The 24,965-nt window shown below is 39.7% G+C and overlaps 2 protein-coding genes across 4 annotated transcripts; one reads left to right on the top strand and one right to left on the bottom strand.

The window, feature by feature from the left end:
- Positions 1 to 31: 31 nt before the first annotated feature.
- Positions 32 to 12,154, bottom strand: epn1a (epsin 1a). Of its 3 annotated transcripts, none has more exons than XM_056763381.1 (13): positions 11,769 to 12,154; positions 10,474 to 10,631; positions 10,051 to 10,151; positions 8,254 to 8,412; positions 8,038 to 8,166; positions 5,431 to 5,551; positions 5,061 to 5,203; positions 4,244 to 4,315; positions 3,602 to 3,685; positions 2,985 to 3,237; positions 2,695 to 2,859; positions 1,830 to 2,069; positions 32 to 1,744 (listed from the first exon to the last, which is right to left on the bottom strand). In XM_056763381.1, the coding sequence occupies exons 3-13, from the start codon at positions 10,117 to 10,119 to the stop codon at positions 1,257 to 1,259; spliced, it is 1,923 nt and encodes a 640-aa protein (XP_056619359.1). In that variant the 5' UTR covers positions 10,120 to 10,151; positions 10,474 to 10,631; positions 11,769 to 12,154; the 3' UTR covers positions 32 to 1,256. The 3 variants fall into 3 exon arrangements, with proteins under 3 accessions (XP_056619359.1, XP_056619360.1, XP_056619361.1); XM_056763382.1 differs by having other exon boundaries at positions 1,830 to 2,066; XM_056763383.1 differs by lacking the exon at positions 4,244 to 4,315.
- Positions 12,155 to 14,220: 2,066 nt separating this feature from the next.
- On the top strand, positions 14,221 to 19,326 carry sbk3 (SH3 domain binding kinase family, member 3). The gene is made up of 4 exons (XM_056763420.1): positions 14,221 to 14,478; positions 17,443 to 17,587; positions 17,680 to 17,882; positions 18,321 to 19,326. The coding sequence occupies exons 1-4, from the start codon at positions 14,473 to 14,475 to the stop codon at positions 19,062 to 19,064; spliced, it is 1,098 nt and encodes a 365-aa protein (XP_056619398.1). The 5' UTR covers positions 14,221 to 14,472; the 3' UTR covers positions 19,065 to 19,326.
- The last annotated feature ends 5,639 nt before the right edge of the window (positions 19,327 to 24,965 follow it).

The following is a 24,965-nucleotide window of genomic DNA, read 5'->3' as shown; positions in this document are numbered from 1 at the left end:
TTAAACATTGCAACAAAAAAGTTAGGACAAATTCATTTTGTGGATTTTTTTATTTCTTAAATTTCTTAGATTTTTTTCCATTTTATTTTTAAATGTGAATGTTCACATTCAACACCACACAATTTTTGACCATAGCCAATATTAGAGAAATAGCTCATTTTCAAATATATAAAATAATTCATTGAAAGTAAATAAAGGATAACAGCATGGATTATGTCATTCAGTCCCCGATTTCCATACCGTGATTTTATTATTCATTCAGAACCGCTTAATACTTTACTCTCCCATTTCATGTGTAAATGTTGAAGGATAAAGATGTGTGAAATGTGAAGACAGGTGTCAAAGTAATGCTTTGATTCTTACGACAGTGGACAAAAGCTGCAAAAAAATAATTGGCAATGAAGGACCCTTATAACAGAGAACATACGTATGTGGTCATTAATGAGCACTGTGAGATTATGCTTTAAAAAACCCAACAGAAACCCAACAGTGGGCTGAGTGAAAAGACTGGAGACTTCATCATACGCACCAACTCGCTCCACAACACACACATGCAGCCCCCTCAGAAACTCAGAAGTGTACGAGAACCACAACTCAGACTGAAATTTCGCAGGAGACCAAGCAGGCGTTTCTTTGAATGGCAATTACAGTGCGATGTTCCTTGGTTTAATTGTTCCCAGGAGTCAGAAACAAAAGATACAAATAAATTACACAAGATTACACATTAAATTAATTTAAAAGTTATACAACTATTGAGTGATTTTTACTAAAGTTGTATTTGAAATTGAGGGCTGTATTTGTCAATTCGCTCAAGAACGAGTATGTCACACAGTCATCCTCCAAGCACTCTCCCATCACTGGCTTTTCATACATCAACAATGAGAGGGAGAGAAATGCGTATGATTCACTGAGATCAGTTCATTAGTGGCTTGTGTTCCTCCACCTCCCACTTTGTTTTTGACTTCCTATTAATATCACAATATTAACAGCCTGCATTCATTGAATGACCCCTGCCATTCATCCATGATAATGTCTGTCAACGAAAAAAACAGAACTAATAGGGAAATAAATAGAATACTGTGTAAAATAAATTGAAATGCTTTTTTGTGAAAGAAAATAACATCTTGTTTGTACTTTTTCATTAAATATAGAGATGTACACACATTTGCTTCATGTCAAACACATAAACTGTTTGTGTCGGTAGGGCAGGTTTGAATTGGTTGTGTGGACAGAGCACAGGGGATTAGTGGAATCTCTCAAAGGAGGAAAGGATTGGTGCTTGTGCCTGTGGCTCCACCTCCCACAGATCCCCCAGTTCCCATTACTCCACCCATCCCTGTTGGCCCACCCAAAATCAGTGAGGGCTGCATGGGGCCTCCTGGGCCCATCAGTAAAGGATTCCCCGCTGGACCCATGGGAGATATTCCAGCGAAAGGCATGCCCATAGGGCTGGACTGTACCATTCCCATGCTCATACCAGGGGCCGCCATAGGGACCCCCATTCCTGGCATGCCCATGCCAGGCTGAACCATTCCTAGTGCTGTTGGAGGCATGTGACCCAGCATAGCATTGGGGGGAACAGGGCTTGTACGAAGTTGGCTCAGACCAAGCAAAGAGGGTTGAGGGGAGATAGATGCCATTGGTGTTGCACCAAACGGATTGGAGGCGGAAGGTGGAGTTGGAGATACCCCTCTACTAGAAACGGTACTTCCCGGCGTAACTCCCATACCTGTTGAAGAGGGACCTATGAACAAACAGACATAAAATGTTAGAGAAATACACAGAACAGAGCCATGTTTAGAGTCAGACTTTTTTTTTTAAGTACACACCCTGTGTCTGTAGGAAGGGGTTGTTGGTGGCGGAGATGCTGGGCGGCGGTTGTTTTGGTTTGGGTTTGGATGAAAGTAGCGAGTCCAGATCCACGAGTGCCGCGTTGGGCCCCAAGAATGATTCTGGCGTTTTTCGAACAGGCAAGGAGGAACCGAGCAACGAAAGGTCAAAGGGCACCGGAGAGCCTGTGCTCCCCCCATCACCTCCTATCACCGAGGAGCCTCTTCTCTCTGGATCTGCTGATTTGTGGAAACAGAAAAAGTGTTAGAATTAAATACTCAGAGGAATGACCAGTTGCATAAACTGCTTGGACTAGTCTTAGAAGTCATCAAATTCAATAAAAAGGTAGAATGGTCTAATTGAAATATGAAAAGTAAGAATGATAAGTCCTAATTAAATGCTAGTCAGTGAGACTAGTTGTTTTAACTCAGTGGCTAAGTTTATGCAACTGGACCCAGATCTTGTGAGTACCTGACATAGAAATAGGGTGACTGAGACTCTTACTGAGAATAAAACGTACAGGGAAAGTTCATGTGAAAATTTGTCATTATTCACCCTCATGTTGCTCAAACCTTGACTCTGTTTTGCAGAAAGAAATTCATACAGGTTCGAAATGACATGAGGATGAAAAAAGAATAAAATACTTTTCATTTGTGGGTGAACAATACCAAAATGAACCAGGAACCAAGTACAAAGCCTTTTCAGTTGCAGAGTGGAAATTGTTGTTGGAAATACTTAATAAATACACAGCTCTGTAGTTGTAAGTGACTTTTTTAAATAATAATTACAATAGATGCTTATTTGAAATAAGTCAATATATTTATGTCTTAGTATAAGCGAAACAAACATTTAATGTAAGTATACCTGTGCCATTAGTTTGCTTAACTGAGCCACCCCAGGGGTCAGAGGCCAGGCCATCAGTGGCAGGGGCAACACCATCCGCTCCCCAGGGATCAGATGACCCTGAGAGCGGTACAGGGACCGGAGCCACTGAAGAAGCCCAAGGGTCGGCACTTGGAGGGGTCACAGCTGGACAGGATTCAGGGAAACGTCACAAACCAGAAGACAAGACAAACAATTAGGAAAAGCCAGGGTGAAGACACAGAGGAGGACTTTCCAATCATGACAACCTTAAACAAAAAAGGCACTCTTACCTGTGGATGCCCAGGGGTCCGAGTTGACTTTAGAGGAGGTCTCAGCCCATGGATCCGGGGCTGCTGTTTGTGGTGCTCCACCCCAGGGGTCGGCACTTGGCGGAGAGGTAGGGGAGACGGCTCCCCATGGGTCAGCCGGGCCCCAAGGCCCAGCAGCGGACGCAGGAGCCAAAGCGGGAGGAGGAGAGGGTCCCGCAGAGCCTGCTGCATTGGCCCCCCACGGATCAACCGAACTCAACTCCATTAGAGACGACTGAGAGAGAGAGACACGTCAGTGAGACTGCCCTCGGTTAACGTGAGAGCGCGAGACAGCAAAAGCGTGATTGGAAAGTTTTTTTAGGGGAGACACATTTGCAAGTGGTTTAATAATAGCTAAAACGTTAAGAAGGAGGAAACTCTTCAAGGAAGTGAAACACAAGCTCACACACATCTTTGTGCTAAAGAGCGTACGCAGGGTGAGAGACACAGACAGAGCAGGTAACTCTTGGAGAGTGAGAGGCAGGTACACAAACACGCAACCCTCACGCGTATGAACATGACACGCTAGCATGTGTACACCTCATACTCTCAGAATTCCTGCCTCCAGCAGACGTTCACACACGTACACAATCACACACCTCCTCGGGCTTGGCTTTCTCCCTCTTACTCTCCTCGATGGCCATCTGCAGCCTCAGGTCGTCTCCCCTGCGCAGACGCTCCTCCTGCCAATTACACACCATTGTCACGTCATGAGAGTGAACAAAGATCTGTGGGCTGATGGGATATGGAGTCTACGGTGGCGACCTGACTCCCATGTCTCACCAGCTTCAGAGGTGTGCATCAAGGCTTGATTCAGGAACAGATGAACAACATTCGGAAGTAGTGGACGACAGATTTTGGAAAACTCACTTAAAGTGTTGGTGGAATTATAAAAATGTTCAATCACTGTGAATTTGGAGAAATTTCCTTAAGGAAGCTGTTCTTAATGACTTTCTCATGCAAAGTTGGCCAGGATTGTTACAAAAGAGTTTGAACAACAAGGATTATTATTAAACAGGTATTAAAGACACTTTAATGTATTGAAATAACACAGAAAGAACGAACAGAATATCTGTTAGAAATCAAAATATGTTGATTCATTGTTTCTGATCATGCGGACATAAATTAGGGGTTATTTCAAGCTCATATCTGATTTGCGACTGAGATCTGGAAATACGGCAAAAAGAATGGTAAAGGAAGGTTTCATCCACTGTGAGCTGGATGAATTTTAAGTCCCTGACCTTTTGGTGAGTCTCCTGGCTGATTGAGAGTGCGTAGCGGACCTCTGCATCTTCGAGAGGGTCAGAGTTGGTCTGAAGGATGGGGGGCAGGGTGAGGACAGGTGTAAGTGAAGTTGTGAAGAGGGGAAATGTGCAAAAACTTTGCAGAGGAAGGGCTCTAATGTTAAATGTGTGTTATTTTACTAGATATACAGCTTGTAATAGTAATAGTACTGGTTTTTATTTATGTGGCAGGGAACTTTTAGGACAGTTATTAAAAGCTTTTTTATTTACTTCTATTATTTATAATTATCTGGCATCTTCTAAAATCAGTACTGATTAGTCAAAACTTGATTCTGATCGGTCAATCTTAGTTAAGCTGTATGTACAACCATGAAAATGTCACAAAATAACTCCACAAAATAAAGCCCTCCACATTATTTCACGAATTTACATACACCTTAAAATAAAAATCCTTTCATCATTTACTCAACCTCATATCACTCCAAACCTATCTGACTTTTGTTCTTATGCAGAACACTAAAGAAATTTTGAAGAAAGTGGGTTCCCAAACAACACTGGTCCCCACTGACTTCCATTGTGCGGACAAAAAAAAAAAACATTTCTCTAAATATCTGCTCATGTGTTCCACAGAAAAACAGTCATATACAGGCTTTGAATGACACAAGCGTGAATAAATAATTCATACCTTTTCATTTCTGGGTGCACAACTCCTTTAACACCACCAAGAAAGCACTTTTTGTTTCTTTATCAACTCTGCTTTATCTTGCGTAATCTTTTACCTGTAGCCAGAAAACCTGAGTGGCCGAGACTTTACCTGCTCCGCCTCCTCTTTGCTCATGGCCAGCGCCAGCTGGAGCTGTAAGTCCTCTTCTCCTGAGCTCTGGGGCCACGCCTGTTCAGAGTCTGCTCCCGTCTGCACTCCTCCCCCTAAAGCAGGAGCAGAAGGGGCCGAAGAGGCTAAGGGAGGAGTCAAATGACAGCCATTATGATGCATCAACAGAGGGTGCAGTGTCGGCCCTAAAAGTGCTTCCAGAGCATAGCAATTGCCAACCTCCATACTTGGCCAACCCTGCAAAGTGACCTTGGTGCACTCTGAGTGTTTTTTATATAGGGGCTGGCAAGCATCTCCAAGCGTCCACCACGACCAAAAGCCCCTCGTGCTGAAAGACGCTTCTTGTTCTTACCACTGCTGGTCTGCGCCATCTTCTCTTTGGTCTTGAGTGCGTGGATCCTCTCCTCTCGTAGCCTCTCCTCGTCCTTCAGCAGCGTCACCAGCTGCTTGGCTTTTTCCCGTACATTCACACCCTAACAAAACACACCAACAGACTCTTTGAACACACCTCTTGTTGACACAGTGTCTTAGCAGTTTTACGTGTATTGTTATACAGCATAATCAGTTATTTTATCAACCAATTTTTTGTACAATGCAAAAAACATAAAGGTCCAGTGTATGGAATTTAGCATAGTTATGTATATCATATTGCATTTCTGTCAAGAGATTGTCCCAAAAATTACACACTGGACATTAAGTTGTAGCAATAACTACTGGTTTTAATGTCAGCAGGAGGATGAATAATAAGAGAACCACAAACTGAAAGTCCCTGAGTTTGCAGCAGTGCATGTGACAAAGGAAACATAAATCTAATCTTTTCCAATTTCCTCAAAAACCAATGCGAGACAACGGCTGTGTCTCAATCAGCTCCCTTGTTCACTAGTCAGGGCACTAACCAGGGAATCAGCCATTTTAAAGGCCATCTCATTTGCAAAATCCTTCCAGTGCGCTGAAACGGTCTCATTAATACTTGAATGCTTCCTATGTTCCCTTACCGGAAATCACGTGACAAATTTTGAAGAAGTTTAATTGAAATCGTAGGAGCCAACTCAATGAACTTCATGAAACGCGACTTTTGAAAAGACAAACGCTATTTTATGTTATCTATAAACAAATGTTGCTAGACAGGCAGGCAACATAACAGTTAAATTTAGTAATCGACCAAATTTGTGCACTGATATGTAAAAGATTAATGAAAGTGTTTCTCATATGTTCTTCAACCAGCATTAAAAAAATTAAGTCAGAGAGATGTCTGTTTTGCCGGTTGTTGACTAATACCAGCAGTGAAGTATAACAATAAGCTTAAGCAGTCACGTCACAGGAAACTAAGACTACGTTCAGACTGTCAGTTCAAATCCGATTTTATGTGCATATCCAATTGAAATCCGACCATATTTAGCAAGTGTGAAAAACACTTTTTTTTCAGACATCACCATACTTCGAGAGCGATCAAGAGCAGTGTGCTGTGGAATCACTCTCGCGGTCTTGTGATGTCATCGGTCTGCACAGCGACACATGAAGTTCAACGCTCCCTGTCATAGAAACCAAATCAGATATTTAAAAAATGGCCACTAGGGGACACTCAAATCAGATCTGAACAGTTGCCATACACAGTGTGGACAATCAATCATTTAAATTAGATTTCAATCCAATATGCATATAAGTCAGATTTGAGAGGACAGTCTGCACAAAGCGAACGGTGTCGAAATAAGAAAGAAGCCAGGGCCCTTACCATTGTCTCGGGAGCAAGGGAGCTGATTGAGACACAGGGAACAACATCAACGACACATCATCAGGAATGCACAGCAGAGAACGTTTTGCACTAATGACGCTGTTTAACACTGTCATTATTGAGTCATCCACAATTCATCTCTTAACGTGTGCTTTCAATCAACCACCACATGGGACAGGATAAAACCGCAGCTTGGACTTCAGTCTGCCCATCGTCTAAGAGCTCTTGTAAGTACAGATATTTATATAGCACCTCTTAATAGACTGAGTCATGCACAAATGCATCACAAAAAAACTGAAAGAAATTCACACATATGAAAGTAGATTCAGAAAGATATAATGGCACGTAAGATAAAAGCTTCAACACAAGTTGCACAAAGAAACAATCTAATCAAAGATTCCTCACACACTGCCCGCTGCATCTTCCAGCCTCATCCATCAAGAATGAGATTCAGGAGAACAAGTTTGAAGAATCTTCCTCAAATTCTCTGTGTCCCTACTTATATCATGAGAACATTATCACATGGCATCACAAACTGATACAAGTCACCAGCTGACACTTCTACTCATCCCTTTTACATTACAAGTAAGTATTAGAGATCTAATTCAACGTCTGCTTCAATGTCAATTTCACTTTCAGATCGTCTGATCCGGCCAATCAAAACCTTTGATATTTGATTTAGAATGAAACTCTGTGGAGCTGAAGACTGGGCTTGATGTTTGTGTGTTTTAAATGTCAACTTAGAAAGGACAATGCCTGAAAGTCCTGGTGCTTGAGCTGAATGTGAAAACCTTGAGCGAGTGATTGCCAAGGTATATGAATCACACGTGAACCTTTACTAACATGCTGAAAGACACTTCATCCTCACGCGGCGAGCTATACTTAATGAAGAGTAACTTCATTAAAGTTTGTGTGGCAAGGTTAATTTAGTTTACTTAAATTAAAACTTTGAAAACATTACTGTTCATTGAAATCAAATAAAATATTAACCTACAAATTATTGTAAAAACTAAACTGAATGAAAAATGTAGATATTGCCTCAAAAATAAACTGAAGCAAGTTTAAAGCAGTAAAATTCACACAAAAACTAAAATAAAAATGAATTAATCTTATATAGCAACATAAAAAATAAACCAATAAATTATCAAATGAACAAAGCATACACAAAAGTGGATAAAACTTTAACTAAAATTAATGCTAAAATTAAAACTATAATTACTCTTGTACCTGGTCCTTGCCATCTCTGTCTATGAACTGAAAGTCTTTGAGCGTCTGAACGGCGTAGATGTTTTCCCTGCATTGCTGTGCCACTCGCTCTGAACCTGTCTTTATCAGATACTCCATCAAGGTCATCGCCTGACAATGGGAGAAAATAAATAAGTTACAGCACAATGTATACAGCGTAGTTCGATCAATACAGAGCAGGAAAACCTTCAAACTTACTTTATATACATGTCTCCAGTTTTTGCCATGGTCATTCAGTCTCTTCCAAACCATGCTCATGATCTCTGAGAAGGCCACTACATTGTACGTCAGGTCAGCAATCTCTGACATAAGAGAGCTGGAGGGACCCCATGGGTCATTAGAGGTTGCTTCTCTTACCTAAAGAGAAAGGACACAGGACGGTTCAATGGACTTTGATCAGTGTTTGCCCTTCTATACTTCTCAATGTCTATGTTCAGAATGGAATAATAGCTTCCTCAATACAGCACAGTACACACTCCTTACAATATTTTAAAATAGTATGCAAATATACATGGCTTAAGTGGTAGCATGTTACACTGTTATCACATGACTTCACGTAGCATGTATTTTAGCCCTGATAAAATCATGTGTGCCAAAACGTATGCCTAAAACTGCAAATTTATTCTGACCCCTTGACATTACAAGTGTTGCTGGTATTGTTCATAAATACATCTTGGAAATGAAGGGCATTTGAGCATTTAAACCCAATGGGGTATATGCATACGGGTCGATGATGTACTTCCGCTTAAATCTCAGCCACGCTGTGACATTTGGCGCCGTAGGGATCAATAGCATTTCGCTTCAGGATACACATAGGATCACGATCAACAACGCGAGTCTAATTAACAAAATAATTCGCCATACGTCGACAACAAAAAAGGAGAAGCACTTCAGGTTATCTGTTTCAAGCAACATCAACAAATATGAAAAAAGCAAAATGAACTTTTGCACTTACTAGAGGCATGACCACAGAGACACTTAAAGGGATAGTTCGCCCAAAAATTAAAATTCTGTCATCATTTACTCTGTCATTACATTTACCCTCAGGACGTTTCAAACCTATATACATTTCATTGTTCTGTTAAACACAAAGAAAGCTATTTGTAAGAATGTCAGCAATTTTCAGTTCTGTGTCATTATCCACCACCATAGTAGCAAAATAAATATTGTATATTTTGTTGGTCTGTTGAACACAAAGTGAGATATTTTGAGGAATTAAGGAACACAAACAGTTCTGGGGCACTATTGACTACCATTTATTTTTTCCTAATACGGCGGTCAATGATGTCACAGAATTGAAAATTGCTACATCTCCAAATATCTTTCTCTGTGTTCATCAGAACAAAGTAATTTATACAGGTATGAATTGACATGAGGGTGATCAAATTATTTACATTTAGCAGACGCTTTTATCCAAAGCGAGGATAAAGAGACTTAAAGAGAGTTCAGGGAGCAATAAAGCCAAATTTCTTACAGGAGCAATAATACAATAGGTGCAATGACAGAATTTTCATTTTTTGGTGAACTATCACTTTAACAATGCTCAGCCATAGTGTTGTCGCTTCCCCGAAATTTGAAAGCTTTCTTACTAAACACATCGTTTTTTTGTTGAAAAATCCCCTTGAAGCAGAAGTGACCTAGCTGGCTGAGATTTTAGCGGAAGCACATCATTGTCCTGTGTGCATATACCCCTTGTTTGTTTCAAAATGTAAAGTGCTTTATTATACAGCAAATCTGAGCCATACACACTTTGATTACTTTATTTCACATTTTGGATTCAGCCCAAACTGACATGACTGTGACAAAATAAATGAATTTCTGCTCCTTTGAGCGCTAGAGTTTTATTCAATGTAAAGAAACACTTTCTGAAAGGCTGAAAAAAACATTACCAGGAACTCACCGACTAAAGATGAGTGTGAAGACAAGGTCGTGAAAAAAAGATGTGAAAAGAAGAAGCTTGAAATCAAGAGTAGATTTGAAAGGTAAAACTCTAACCTTTATCTCTGCCTCTGAGTAATTGTGAACAATGTTCTTCACTTGCCGCCGTAGCGATGATGTCGACATGGCAACAGGCTCACTATCAGGTTCTGCAAAATCTGAGATTGTAAAACAAGGTCAATAAAACAATAATATGGAGAGGTACAAAGGCCAATGGATTCTAATACAAACTACTTTTTTTTTTTAAATGGGAGTGTAAGAGTGTAAGAGAGATAAGCAAGCAAATGGCAACCTTATAAAGGTAGCACTAGAAATACAGTATACTTGAAGATCATACCTAAAAAATTAAGTATTTTGGACCCAATTATAGAAAGAGTGTTCACCAGAAATGTTCACCCACCCACCAGGAATTCCCCATTCTAAGAAACACAAAAGCGTATGATGACGTGCCCGAGACACAGTCTGCGTAATGTACTGTACCTGGGAGTGTCGGTGTCTCTCCCCCTGCGTCTCTCTTTCTCAGGTGTGCGTTCTCAGGTCAGGGTCACAGAGCTCTCAGTGTTTAGCCTGTCCACTGTTCCAAACCTCCGCACGGCCACATCGGGGCCCAGAACCATAGATTTTGGGAGAAATAATGGCTGCAAGAAGAGAGAGCAAAGAAACAAATTTGAAACGATGGGAAATTGTACAGGCCCAGAACAGTATAACAAGCAATGACATCACAAAATGATGAAAGCCGGTTCAGCATTGTGGAGGCTTAGAACACAATAGACATTCACTTCCTGCTTTTTTCCACAATGGCAACCACACATTAAAAGCAGAGAGTGCCTAAAGGCAGCGCTGGGAATGGCTTACAACGCATTGCTCATCCGTAACATCAGCTAGGTGTAGGCCCACAGTGAAACTTAAACAAGGTGTAACGCCACACCTGTCGCCAATCTGCGAAAGCTGTAACAGTCATCCTGACATGAGATTAAACATGTGTATTTACACAGCATTTGTAGAAGGAAGTTGTTCACATTAAATTAAAACAGTTTCACCTAAAGAAGTGTTTATGTGTATTATTAATAAGGTAGCACTCTTGACAGGAGTAATTTTTAATGCAAACATATTAAAACCTCTTTCTGAGAAGTTTCAGCCAGTCCAGTAAATCCTGGTAGGGTGTATTAATATGCAGCATGGTTGCATAAGGCATTGACCTGATAACACATCCACAGCCACCTTGAGAATGCCAAGAGCAAAGTCCTAAAGTCTGAATAAGCTACTGTTAACTAAACCAAAGACCTCTCATTCATTTCAACCTTGATTCTGTTAATGAGCCACAAATTGGCAGAATGCGTGAGACTTCTCATTCAGTGCTTTCCAAAAGTAAGAGGTCAAGTGAAAAGTAGAACCGAAAATGTAAACAAACTTATCTATGACAACTGTTGCTCTAAAATCTGCTCTGTGACAACACGTTCAGAAATCAGAATAGTTAACGTTACTAAATAATCAGATATGGTAAAGAGAAATGAAGTTTATCTTTCTTTGAACAGTTGAGCGGGTTCAGTTAAACAGTGTCTTGTGTTATCAGACAACACACCCCTCTCTCCAGACCTCCACCCAAGAGACTTACAACCACAGATCCAAAGCCTTTGAACACCATCACATGTTCTCATCGATCACACAATGCCCCTAAAGTAACTTCAGCACACCGCAACCCGTTTAAAGTCCGCCCCGACTCACAAACTGATAGAAAGTAAGCAACAAGAGAACAGCTAGCCGAGGCTACTTACCGCCGAGCTTCCCTTGGCTCCCCCAAACACGACCAGACAGCGAGAAAGCGGGTGAATGTCAGTGAAGAAGGGAGGGTGGGAGCACCGCACGACCTTGTTGTTGTTGTCTCTGTCACGGCGCTGAATTAAAAACACTCATTTAAAAACCCGAGCGTCGCGCTATGCTAACGGAACTCATAAAGAGACGCGCGTGAGTGTGACAGAGAGACGCGACGGTGATTTTCCTCAACAACTGTCACTGGTCGCGTCCTGTTCGTCTTTAAAATATATACTGTGTCATAGGACTGCTTTAAATAATGTGATAGAGGTACTTTATTAAAATTTCGTCTGTACTGACCCCGCTGTTGATCGGTTGGTACGAGGAGATGGCGGAACTTCCGCTTCCGTTTCCCCGCAGCCGAACGGACCGCGCCCCCTTGCGTGCGCCTCTGATTTGAATATTTATGAGCGGTGGTAAATATTAACACGACAAAGATTTTCTACTCGATTTTGAAATGTAGCCGTACAGTAATAACACCGTATATAAAGAGCATTGCAATCGCAACCGATTTAACAAACACGTGTGCATCGTTTTACTACATTACTACACGTACTAAACAAATGTGTAGTATAATGCAATGAGTCGCTTTGGATAAAAGCGTCTGCCAAATGCGTAAATGTAAATTTTAAACACATTTCTTAAGCGAACAACCCAACACTGTTATTGCAGGATATTGGAGAGCAACGGGTGTGGTGTCGTTTATTGCCATTCGCGAAATGTTAGTGTCATGTTAACTTGTACAAGCCTGTGAGTTATGAATAGATGACAAGTATTCATCTGATATTTTTACTACTTGCGGTGATGCTATAACATTGAGTCCCCGCACAGAGGCGATGTCCTCAATAAATTCGGTAGAATTTCTTTATAAATAATTCACGATTCACACAAATCTGATGTTATAATTCTTCGTACAATCCTACCGACAATACGTATGATAATACAACACTATCTCCTGTTTGACTGGATCCTTTGCTTAACTTTATTATAAATATTTATTTAGAATAATTAACATTCTTTAGAAATGACTGAAGTGACGAATATTCAAGGACTTTTTCTTTATGCATTTTTGCGGACACTTTTAGTTAAAGCGACTTGCTTTGCTACATTTATTTAGCAGTATGTCTTCCCTGGATTCAAACCCATGACGCAATGCTGTGCGCAAACACGTTAGAAACACAGCAAACAAGTGCAATTTTTGTAGCATGTGCTAAAAAAACAACATTTACAGTACAGACCTGCACCCTTAAAACACCACTTACATACAAATGATCCATCACTTCCTCACAAATGTACACCCCCACACACACTCACGCCTATAACTCAACACAGGCATAACTTCCAGACTCTTTCAAAGATGTTAAACTAATTATACTAAGTCTCAGACATACGTGACATTCAGCAGAAGGGAGGTGGGGGCGCGGGGCAGAAATATGAATGGTGATGTGCCCAGAGGGACCTGTGAAAGGCTTTTTGAAGCTAATGGCAGGTTGTATTAGCAACAGCTACATGGATGTAGAGAACAACACACTGACAGCTGGAGAAACAGTAACCGAAATGGTTGTACATAACAAACAGTAGCCATGTCATACTTGAGATGTCAAGGGAAATCTTTCTGAGAAGGCAAAACGCAAAAACAGGTGAATTGTGAAGAGAGAGAGAGAGCAGAGGTTCAGTGTAAGATGAGAGTGAAACAGAATGTGAATTGGCAGCATGGAGACAAGGTTTGACATGGCGAGGTGGACTGTATTAGGTTCTGCAAGGTTTCAGCTGCTAGTTTTGTCACTCAAACATATGTCAATACCAGATCTGTGCAACCTTTACTATAAAGGTGTAAAATTCCTTGCAAAAAAATGAATTAATACCTTTTTGCAGTACATATCAGTCCTGCAACGGGATGCAGATGAGAGCAAAAAGCTACTCAGAATAGTGTGGCTTGATTTTATTGATAAGGAAATGTCGTTGTTTGGATAGTGTGCCCCGATAAGTCTTGGAGCATCCATTAAGAAGGTAAAAATAGTTGGTTTGGATGTCTAAGTGTGAATAGAAGACTTGAATACCTAGGAGTAAATAGAGCTTAAATGTATCCCACTTAATCCAGCAGAGCTGCTGACTGGAAACTACTGTTCTGCACAGTAGTTGGAATTTACTAAGTACGAATGTGATAGCTGTGAGAGAGAGAGAGATTGCGGATAACAGCAGGAACAGAATAAAGTGTAAGAGACCGACTGACTGACAGGTGGAACACATCGGGTTTTCATGAGGATATAGAGAGAGTGAATGAGACGGAGGGAAGGGGCAGCATACCTCACGACTGTAGTACATGGATATCTGGGGTGAAAACAAGCAGAAGAATTTAGGAGGGACTGTGAAAAGGGAGAGAGATAGAGAGAGAGAGCAGGGGAAGGTGCTGGTCATAGACGAGGGTCATTAGACTCATCAGGGATGAAGAGAGAGAGCACAGATATAAAAACACACTCAGTAGGATCAGGAACTAACAACCTCACGCTTGCGCTGTGATTAACTGCTGCAGATTGTTGATCTCATTTGTATGTTGATATCAAGCAACAGAGAAACCCAGTGGTCAGTGCTTTATAGATGGGAAAGAAAGAGTGACTGAGGCACTATTTCTTCCCGCATCTTTCTGAGAGTTTTCAGCGTTGGACAATGACTGTGAGTTAGATCATATTTTTAAGTCTTTGGCAAATATTGCATTTATTGAACTGTAACTGTACTTTTGTGATACATTACAGGTATTTTAAGTTTTATCCTGCAGAAATACCTGTAAAAACGAGTTAAATAATATACATTCTGAAATACAAACTATTGTAAGAATTACAATAGTAGGTCACAATGCTGGTAAAAAAATTCTGTCCATATTTTGGGAAACTTTTTAACCGAGTTATTTGTATACTGAAAGAAAGAATTGTTGCTACTTGTTCAGTTTAAAAAAACATTATTTTTATGTTCAGTTTAAAATAAATATTTTTTTATGCTCAGTCATCTTAATCAATTTAAATTGGGACTACGTGAATCATTTGTGCTGTGTTAGTGCACTGCAAACAGAACTGATCCAACTGGACAGAGGATTTCTAGTTTCCAGCATGCTTTGCGTAAGGCTGCACTTGTCATTATTCTAAATGAGTGCTAGGCTATGTGTTTTTCAGTAACAAAAAGTTAAAAATGGTTTAAAGCAGATGTAACACACACAGTTTCTGCCAATCATATATTAATCTTGAGTACCTATATATAGTATTGCATGCTTCGTATCTTCAAAGAGTCTTAAGTTTGATCACATTTATAAAAGACAGACAACTGTACAATTATTTTCAAAACAGGCGAGCCGTGAACGTGTGCAGGGGGGCAGGACTACAGCACGAGCACACAATACTTCATCGCATTATCCCTGCATAACTGTTGATTCACAATAACTCAATGTTGTGTAACTTATGCACATACGCACCGATTGCCAACAAAACACTCAGTTTCAGTTACCGCATAAGGCTAATGAGAGGCTTCTTTTAGCACTGGGGACCGCACCATCTATCAGTTTCAAACGATCTGCAAATCCAGCATTATATCCACAGTTTGTAAAACATTCATCACCCAAATGAAGGAAACAAACAAACACAAGCTGAACTTCGCCAAAGTAGTGCTCTCCTCTCTTACTTTTTCTGTGTGAATTGTCCAATAGGGGAATAAGAAAAGTTGTTAGGTAAGGGAATTTCATGTTTGAAAAAAAACTTTCTACGATGGGGGAGTGTATCGAGCACAGAAATGCTACGTCATACGTCCAACTCGTTGTTGACCATGTCAAGCATGAGAAGCCAGCACGTTTATCATTGTAAAGAAGTCAGAATGCATGAAACACTGTGGGACCACCCCTTTAATGTTTATTTATCTTGAGATAACAATAGTTTGTTACATTTTTTTGTTGTTCAGAAGAGTAGTGCCACTTTAGGCTGTGAGAGGCTGTATATTTATTTTGAGCTCTGTTAACCTAATAAATTACAATTAAATTTCACAATAACTAAAAATGTTTAAGAAGGATAACTTAAATCAAAATTTCAAACATGTGCATATATAAATCATGTTTGGTTAACAAAGATAAATTGGGCAGCTAGATAAATTATGCTGAGTAAACATATAATATGTGCAACCGATGTACATATTGTTTTATGTTAATCCAACAGATCTTTTCAGTGTACAGTGTGAAATAAAATTCTTGTAATATCAATGTATGAAACTTATGATATAGTTCACCCAAAAACGAGGATTCTGTCATCGTTTAACCACTCTTTTGTAATTTCAAACCTGTATGACTTTCTTTCTTCTGCAGAACACAAAAGAATATATTCTGAAGAATGTTGGTAACAGAGCAGTACCTATTGATGTCTATTGTATGGACACCAGTGGGTTGTAAATGGGTACAGCCGTTGTTCAGTAACCAAAATTCTTCAAAATATCTTCTTCTGTGTTCTGTAGAAGAAATAAAGTCGTACAGGTCAAAATCACAAGGGGTTGAGTAAAATTGTGACAGAATGTCAAGTTTATTATGAATCCTTTTTGACGTGCAATAAAAAGTTGAATGCCAAGGGCAAACATTTTGTAAAGTCAGCATTTAACTTACTGTAAATTGCAGGCATGGAAAGGTTGCATGGAAAATGTAGCCAGCTGCTTCATGCACGTCCACTCCTGGCATCTTATCAAAGGCCAGTGCTAGAGACATCTATCAGTAAGATAAAGACTGCACTGATGCTTCTGTTCTCAGTGCCTAGCAACGCACTCATACAACAACTGCTTCAGTCTCCCATAAGACTCATAAATCCGTAACAGAATACCACACATTTACAGATTCTCTGATGGCGCTGGTCACGAATGTTTTTTTTTTCCCAGCTGTATGGGGAAAGGCTGACATGTAAGAAAATGGATTTCGTCATAGCACTGCACGCAGGATCACATTTTGTGGAATTCTACTTTCAAATGTCACACAGAAATATACAGTCTGTAATATAAACAAGAGCTGCTTGCTTTGTGTTTAGGAAATATGCAGTTGCATCATGCATGCTAGCTATTTCAGGACCGTTCGTTGTTAATGGGCTCATGTTGTTGTCTGGCCATGTTTGATGTGAAAGTGAAGGCTGATGAAAGTATTGATAGATGGGAACTGTTACTATTTTTTTACAGCAGCTGGAATGCATTATTCTGATGAATTTGTGGAGAATAAATGAACTGTTCATAGTCCCAGAAAAGTAATTTAGTTGTGAAAGTTTTATATCACTCCATGGTCTCTTAAAACAACACTGTAAAAAATCTTAGCTTTCTCCAGCTCAACATTTTCTATTGACATCCTGCATCCTTTTCTCCCAATTGGCTCAGTTAAAGTTTTGTTTTGATTTTTACAAAGGCCTTTTGAAACGGTAGTTGATACAAGTGAAGTTTATTAAGAATGAACAGAGCCAACTGACACATTTAGACGTTACAGTTTTTTTACAGTGAATAAAATAATTAACATTAGAATAAATCAATACATTATATGCATCAAAGTAGACGTGTCCATCATATTAAAGTTTTTGCTTGGTTAAGCATGTTTTAAGACCTCTGTTTTGCCTAACTTTGGTTTTATTTTCCCATCAGACTTCACCTGGAGAACTAGACGAGCTGTGCTATCTCTCAGCTCAGTCTATGACATCACTGGTGACATCAGATCATTTCAAAATTATCAAAAAGCTGGGCGAAGGGTCATACGGCAAAGTGATGCTGGCCGTGCATAAGAAAAGAGGTCAGTTTAGTTTTTATGTCCACTATTGGAAGAGATAATAGAATAAATATATACAATCCACTGTGGTAACACTTCAAACTCTGAACTTGCAGGAACGGCAATGGCTCTGAAGTTCTTCCCTCGCTGCTCTACCAGTCTCCAAGCTTTCCTGCGTGAATACAATCTCTCCCTTTCTTTTTGCACACATCCCTCTCTGACACGGGCCTTGGGAATCTTCTTCTCAACGCCTGGTCACTATGTCTTCGCCCAGCAGGCTGGTCTTTATGGTGACCTGTACAATGTCATCGTGTCTGAGGTCAGTGGATTGTCCAGACTTGATCACCTTAATACAGAATATAAGAACAAAATGTCAAGATATTTCTGTTTGTAAATATTTCTATAAGTACATTTATCGATGCCAGAAAATTAGAGCATGAATGAAAGAACAACAAACAGGCCACCAAGTTGTCACGTATCTAGTGTTGTAACCTTAAATATTATGACGCCTCCTCATAAGTGCAGCATTTTTTGCCGTGACGTCTTTCCAGAGGACATGAAGTCTTTGATTATTCTGGAACATGCATGTTCTCTGATAAACCCTGTGTTCATGTTCTCCTGCCAAAACAACTGCTGCTGTCACCGGCTTGATACATAAATTCATTATAATAAGAGTACTTAATGTGCCTTTTAGAAGCTGGTTAAATACACAGAACAGGCTTTCCGTCACCTCGTCCCTCTCTCTTTCACTCTGTAGGAGGGGGTGAGTGAGGAGTGCACCCAGCGCGTGATGTCCCAGTTGAGCGGTGCTGTGTCACATCTCCACTCTCTTGGCTTCATTCACCGTGACATAAAACCGGAGAACGTGTTCTTGTGTGACCAAGCTTGTCGGTGGGTCAAACTGGGCGACTTCGGCCTGGCTAGGCCGCAGGGGACCCAGGTCCGAGCCGTTTGGTACAACTCTCCTTTCTGTGTCCCTGAGGTGGAGAATGCTAAGAGAATCATTGAGGCAGAGGAGGAAGATGAAGTAAAAGATATCTGGATGTCAGTGGAGCCCTGTTTAGATAGTTGGGCTTTGGGAATTCTTGTATTCTGCATGTTGACTGGCTGCTTTCCGTGGGAAGAGAGCACTTCGGATGACCTTTCCTACTGTGCGTATAGAGACTGGTTTAACAAAATCAAACAGAGGGAGGAAGTATCACATAATTGTGAAAAGCATGGAGGAGACACTGTGGGTGAGGAGGCTGAGATAGAGGTGGCCTCACAGTTTGACTCTTTAAGCTCATTGGTCCTCACCCTACTTAGGCAACTGCTCCACCCACTGCCCTGGCTCCGTGCTGGACCAGATGAGATCCTGTCCTACCTTGGGGGACCTTGGTTGCTTAAAACAGAGAAAGAAGAGATGAGGAGAGAACAGGAGGCGCGAGAGGAGGCCAAGAAGATGCAGGAAAGAGGAGGGGTCGTGAAGGAAAAAGAAATATTGGGAAGGAGGGAGAGATAAAGATAATGTACAATAAGATTTTTATAAATAGATGTAATTTATATTCAAGAGTTTTTATATGTTGTTTGTTTTTTTGGATAATGTAATGTATAGAAGTTTTGTACATAAGTTGGTATTTTTGTAACAGAAAAGGATGCATTGATATATTGGCCAATAATCGGTGGCCCTCTACACATTTTTCACACTATTGGCTGGCTGATAGTTTAAAAACAGACCATGATCAGGGCCGGTATACCCCGAGGATGGGAAAACGCAATGAATGTGTGATTTGTATATAGAAAAATGTTTAGAAACACCAGTTGGATGTTCAGTATTAATAGTTATTATATAAATTAACAACATTCAGAAATTTAAGAAGTATTAATTTAATCTTCAGAATCTGTTTCGGCAGAAATCACTATGAATAATCAGTATTGGAAAAGAAATGTAGTATCGCTGCACCTCTAGAAAATATGAAAGTAAAAACTCTTAAAAAGATTAAATAAAGATCAAATAAAAAAACATATACTGTAGTTCAACCATAGTAACCACAAATAACATGGTATGGGCTACACTTATGACAATATCTTTTCTGTAGGGGAAGATACTTCTACAGTGGCCAAAGATAAGTTAAGCTATATTTAGATATTAAGCCACATTTATGTCATTGCAATAGATATCAACATATGAACGTTTTTAATACAAGTATTTGCTAATTTTAGGAAGAAAAGCTCTGTAGTTCTGAGAACTATAGATAGATCATCCATGATTTGATGGTAAATGCCTTTAAGTGGTACAATTTTTCTCGGATAAATGAGGAAGTGTACCCTACATAAATATGTACATAAAGTGGGTGGAATACACAAATACTCCGTCTTTACCTCATACAAACTGTTTCGCTATACATGGCAATACACTTGTTTTTGTATGTTGAAATAAACTTGTTTATTTTCATGACATTTACTCTTCTTGACTGTTATTCAATATGCTCTTTCAAGTTCAAGCACAATTTAAATCAACGTCCTCATGTTCGTACATAATAATAATGCATTTTATTTGATGGCGCCTTTCAAAACACCCAAGGTCACCTCACAACAGTCAAAGAAAAAATAAGAACAAGTAAAAAAAGAATATAGATATACAGATCACTGAACAGGACAAACCATGTAACAAACCCTCAGCATACACAAATAAATTGAAGTAAGAATTCTGTAAAACATGTTATAAAAAAGCTATGGTAAAAAATACATCTTACAACGTGTTTGAAAAGTCTGCAGTCAGTGGCTGTTTAGGATATCTAAAGGAATGGAGTTCCATAGTCGGGAGGGTAGCATAGCTAAAAGATCTAGCATCCATGGTAGTTAATCGAATTCGAGGTACCACGAGAGAATGTTCGCTGGGGAACAGGTAAGAAATGAGCAATCGAAGGTGTTCTAGTGAGGACACGAGCTGCAGAATTCTGAACCAACTGGAGCTTAAGTAACAATTTTAAAGAAGCACCAGTGAGAAGGGCATTACAATGGTCTATACATGGTGTGACTAATGCACGTATAAGAACTGCTGTGTTGTTGGTGGAGAGAGAAGAACGGAGAGGGTAAATATTACGTAAATGGAAGTATGCAATCCGCATAACATTACTAATATGAGTTTCGAAGGATAATGTGCTATACAAGTGTAACAAGTTCAAAGTGGTAGGGAAGGAAGAAGACGAGAACCGGCGAACATTCAAACCAACTTTAATAAAAAAAATGGACAATAATACGGAAGTAAAAGGCCGGCAGACAGGTAGAGTTCGGTGTCGTCCGCATAACAGTGGCAGTGGATAACATACTACCTTAAGATGTAACAGACAGGGAGTATATAAATAATGAACAGAAGAGAGCCAAGAACAGAGCCCTAGGGAACACAAGTGGTGACTCTAGATATTCTTAGTCTAAAACTCTTTAACTGAACTAGCTGAGTCCGACCAGAAGAATCCCAAAAAAAGTCTAACCTATCCAGGAGTGTCATTAAGGTGCGGTGAGACATGGACAGAGGACCCAGGTGCAAGACTTTAATAATAAAATAAAACAAATACTAAACTTAAACCCACGAGGGGGTAAAACCAGAACAAGAGTATAACATGACACGAGAACAGGAACAAGGACTAACTGCACCTAACAAGACTAAAGATAACATTTACCATTGAATACAATTAACTAGACTAGACTAGACTAGACTAGACTAGACTAGACTTAACAGAGACAGGCACCCACCTGAAACGAATGACAATGAACCAACACAGGACAGAAAACACAGGGGCATTAAGTAATGGGACAAATCAGGAGGGGAGTGCTGTGGGGCATGAAATCATAATGAGCACTAACGAGGAAACAAGAGGGCAGGAACAAAGACGAGACCGGAGGGAGAATATGGCAAGACACAAGTGCCAAAATTGTCTCTCTCCACATAAAACATAGTGTTCTGTCATGATCCCGCAACTAGGCCAAAAGAAACATGACATGATGCGGCAAAACAGTAGTATCTTATGAGAGATAGTATCAAAGGCTGCTCTCAAGTCGAGACGGACAAGTATAGTCAATAACCCAGAGTCAGCTGCCAGCTGCAGATCATTGGTTATTCTAACAAGAACAGCCTCTGTATTATGACAGGTACGAAAACCATATTGGAACTTATCATACAGATCAGTATTGGAAAGGTGTTTATGAACCTGAATGGGTTCAACAATCTTTTTTTTCTAAAATCTAAGATATAAACGGCAGATTAATGATAGGACGGATATTATCTAGATTAGAGGGATCAGCCCCTGGTTTCTTAAGTATAGGTTTAATAATAGCAGATTTGAGAGATGAAGGTACAGAACCAGAGACAAGTGAAGAATGGACAATTCACAGAGCTGGTAAACAAACTTTGACTTAGGAAGTAGGTAGGGGGTCAAATTGACATGTCGAAGATTTTAATTTACTTATCAGGCATGTTATCTCAGTGGTAGTAGTGTAAAGGTATAAAGCACAGAGTGAGGAGGTGGATGAATACAAATTGACTTGACTCATGGCAAGGGTTACTAGTGAGTAATTGTTGATGAATATTTCTAACCTTTACATAAACTGCTGACTAACTCTGTCAAGCTTTTGCATCAAACCATTTCACATTCTCTGAACAGAACACTTGAGCACATATTTGCAGTCGGGTTGAAATACAGTCCTTCTGTAAATAGGACCAATGTTAAACAAACACAGGTACAATAGGGGGTGGAGGGGGTGTCAGGTTTGTGTTGTTCTGGGATTCATTGGATCAGTTTAGATATGTGTGGCTCGTCCAACCTTCCAGCTGGCCACTGTAACCCCTGTCAGACCACCATGACTCTGCTAGTTCTGATCTTTCTGTAACTTTCTGTAGTCCCGTTTATTCAACCAATCCATGGGTGTTTTCATACACATCTAGTGTTTTGATTATATCTTTATTCAGACTTCTACTGACCTCTAATGACTGAAATCTGATGAATGGATTTCTCATTCAGCCTGGGCTTTCACTGTGAGGCCCTTGTGAGCCCTTCTGCATATGGTTTTATAAATAGCCTCAGGTCCATCTATTTAGACTGTCGGACAAATCAGCACCTCTCTGTGTCCCCTTCTTGTACCCTTAGCACTCTTTGGTCCACCTTGCACTTAGCCTGTTCTTGATTTTCACTTCTTGACCTCCGTTGAAAACATGATGAGCTCTCTGGTTTAGTACAGGTCATCAATTTCAAAAACATAAAATCATGATGTCCATGTACCTTGTTTAAACCTTGTATTAAGATGCATTTCGGATGATCTGTTTATAAATGTTCAGCACTAAATGTACACAAATGGTTCTCCAGTTCTCTTTCGTTGATGCAGTAAGACAGTCTAATCCTTCTGTTGTTTACTTGAGTATTAATAGTCATCTTTTAATGATTTTGTTTATTCAACGAAATATATGCAAACTTAAAGGGATAGTTACCCAAAAATGTAAATTCTGTCTTCATTTACTAACCCTCAGGTTGTTTTAAACTTGTATTCATTTCTTTGTTCTGTTGAACACAAAGAAAGATATTCAGAAAAATGTTAGCAATTTTCAGTTCTGGGCAGACGCGGATTAACGCACAGGCTTGCCTAGGCTGCGGCCCACCTGTTTGGGGGCCTCTGATTGGCCAGATCTTTACATTTTTTATTTACTTCAGCGCGATAAAAAAAAAGGCCCTCATTGGCCCATAGGAAATAAAAAAATAAAAATGATTTGATTCATGTGATATTCTGTCCAATCAGCTGCTGGTGATATCACGTCAATCATATTTATTTACGTCACTGCTATTGCTAGACGGCATAGCGACAAAACGTCCGAAAGAAAGTACAATATTGGGGCACAAAAATGGAAAATAAAAAGTTTAATAGAACAACATGACGTGGTTTGTGTATATAGATCCACCGAAGCGATTTTAGGGTCCGTTCATATTTCGCGTATATTTGTATAAAACTGGAGCTTGCGATCTCCTGGAGTTTGCCTTTGCTAGGCAACCATGAATGTAGAGTAAACGCTGTAGCATTTGCTGTCTCAATGTATGTGTTCGCGACGCTCCTCGAGGCGTTGGTTTAGTGTCTCAGCTTGATTCTATCGAACCCTTGTTGCTTTGCATTCAACTTACGTCATAATAAACAGAACACGGGTCAATATAATGTGTTTTTATTCACTTAATGCTATTATGCTTAGCGCATAGTAATCTACACGTGGTCTTACTGTACAGTCATGGCCAAAATTGTTGGCACTCCTGAATTTTTTCCAGAAAATAATTTGTTTCCAGCCCATTTTTTTTTGTTTTGTCCCCTCTTTTTTTGTTCCAATACACAATGAGGAATAAACATGTGTATAGCAAAACATGTGTTAATGCAATATTTTTCTGTGAAAAATACTTGATTTTCTGGAAAAATTTCAGGGGTGCCAACAATTTTGGCCATGACTGTATGTCCGCTTACATAGCTTGCCATGTGGCTTGCAAACAGACTATTTAGCAGGACTATTTTTTTTTTCATCACAAGTAAAACTTAACTTACATGTGCAGTGCCTCTTGCTGGTACAAACATAAATAATATTACACATTAACGCCTGTACAAGATTAACAAACAATGATATTAACATTTTACCGTATTAAATTACAAGTTGTGAAGCCTGTGTATTATCTTATATTGGATTAAGTTATGTCTTGCATTTACAGAACATGTATGAACGCTCTGCAAGCAATCATTCCACACATCGTCAGGAATGTTGCTACCAAATTCTTGGGGGCTCACAGAGAGAGCAGCCTAGGGACCCCTGACCACCTTAATCCGCCCCTGGTTCTGGGACATCATCCACTACCATAGTAGAAAAAAAATCATGTTTTTTGTTCTGTTGAACAAAAAAGGAGATATTCTGAAGAAAGGAGGAAGGAAAGCAGACAGTTCTGGGGCACCTTTGACTACAAAGAACTGAAAATTGCTAACATTCTACCAAATATCTTGTTCATCAGAACAAAGAAATTTATACAGGTATGAAATTACATGAGGGTGAGTGAATGATTACAGAATTTTCATTTTTGGGTGAACTATCTCTTTGAGCTTTGTTGCTTGTTCTTTTTGTACATTATAACATATATTGTATACCACTGTGTATTATTTGTATACATTGTGTTTATTGTATTTTTCTTTTGTCGTTAAATCTATTAAGACTAATACCTGGACCTTGTAAAACGGAATATTTGATAGCAGACCAATGTAAACAATGTCATAAACAGTTTTAATGGCCCGTAAATTCCAATGTACAGGGACAGACTCTCCTGGGGACAGCTGGACAGAAGAACTGATGAGTGGCGGGAGACATGCAGATGGCAATGGATCATGAAAAATGACAGGGAAAGATCCAGTG

The sequence above is a fragment of the Triplophysa dalaica genome, chromosome 12 (assembly GCF_015846415.1).
Source record: "Triplophysa dalaica isolate WHDGS20190420 chromosome 12, ASM1584641v1, whole genome shotgun sequence".
NCBI lineage: Eukaryota > Metazoa > Chordata > Actinopteri > Cypriniformes > Nemacheilidae > Triplophysa > Triplophysa dalaica.
The sequence above is the reverse complement of the archived record's forward strand: the minus strand, read 5'-3'. Positions and strand labels throughout refer to the sequence as shown.

Bases quoted from the DNA above. Each gene is read 5' to 3' on its own strand.
- epn1a (XM_056763381.1), bottom strand. From the start codon at position 10,119: ATGTCGACATCATCGCTACGGCGGCAAGTGAAGAACATTGTTCACAAT. The intron at 4,316-5,060 runs GTAAAGTCTCGG...CCCATCCTTCAG, and splicing joins GCAAAGAGGAGGCGGAGCAG to ACCAACTCTGACCCTCTCGA. The intron at 1,745-1,829 runs GTGTGTACTTAA...GTTTGTTCATAG, and splicing joins CCCCTTCCTACAGACACAGG to GTCCCTCTTCAACAGGTATG.
- sbk3 (XM_056763420.1), top strand. The intron at 17,588-17,679 runs GTCAGTTTAGTT...CTGAACTTGCAG, and splicing joins GGCCGTGCATAAGAAAAGAG to GAACGGCAATGGCTCTGAAG. The intron at 17,883-18,320 runs GTCAGTGGATTG...TTCACTCTGTAG, and splicing joins ACAATGTCATCGTGTCTGAG to GAGGGGGTGAGTGAGGAGTG.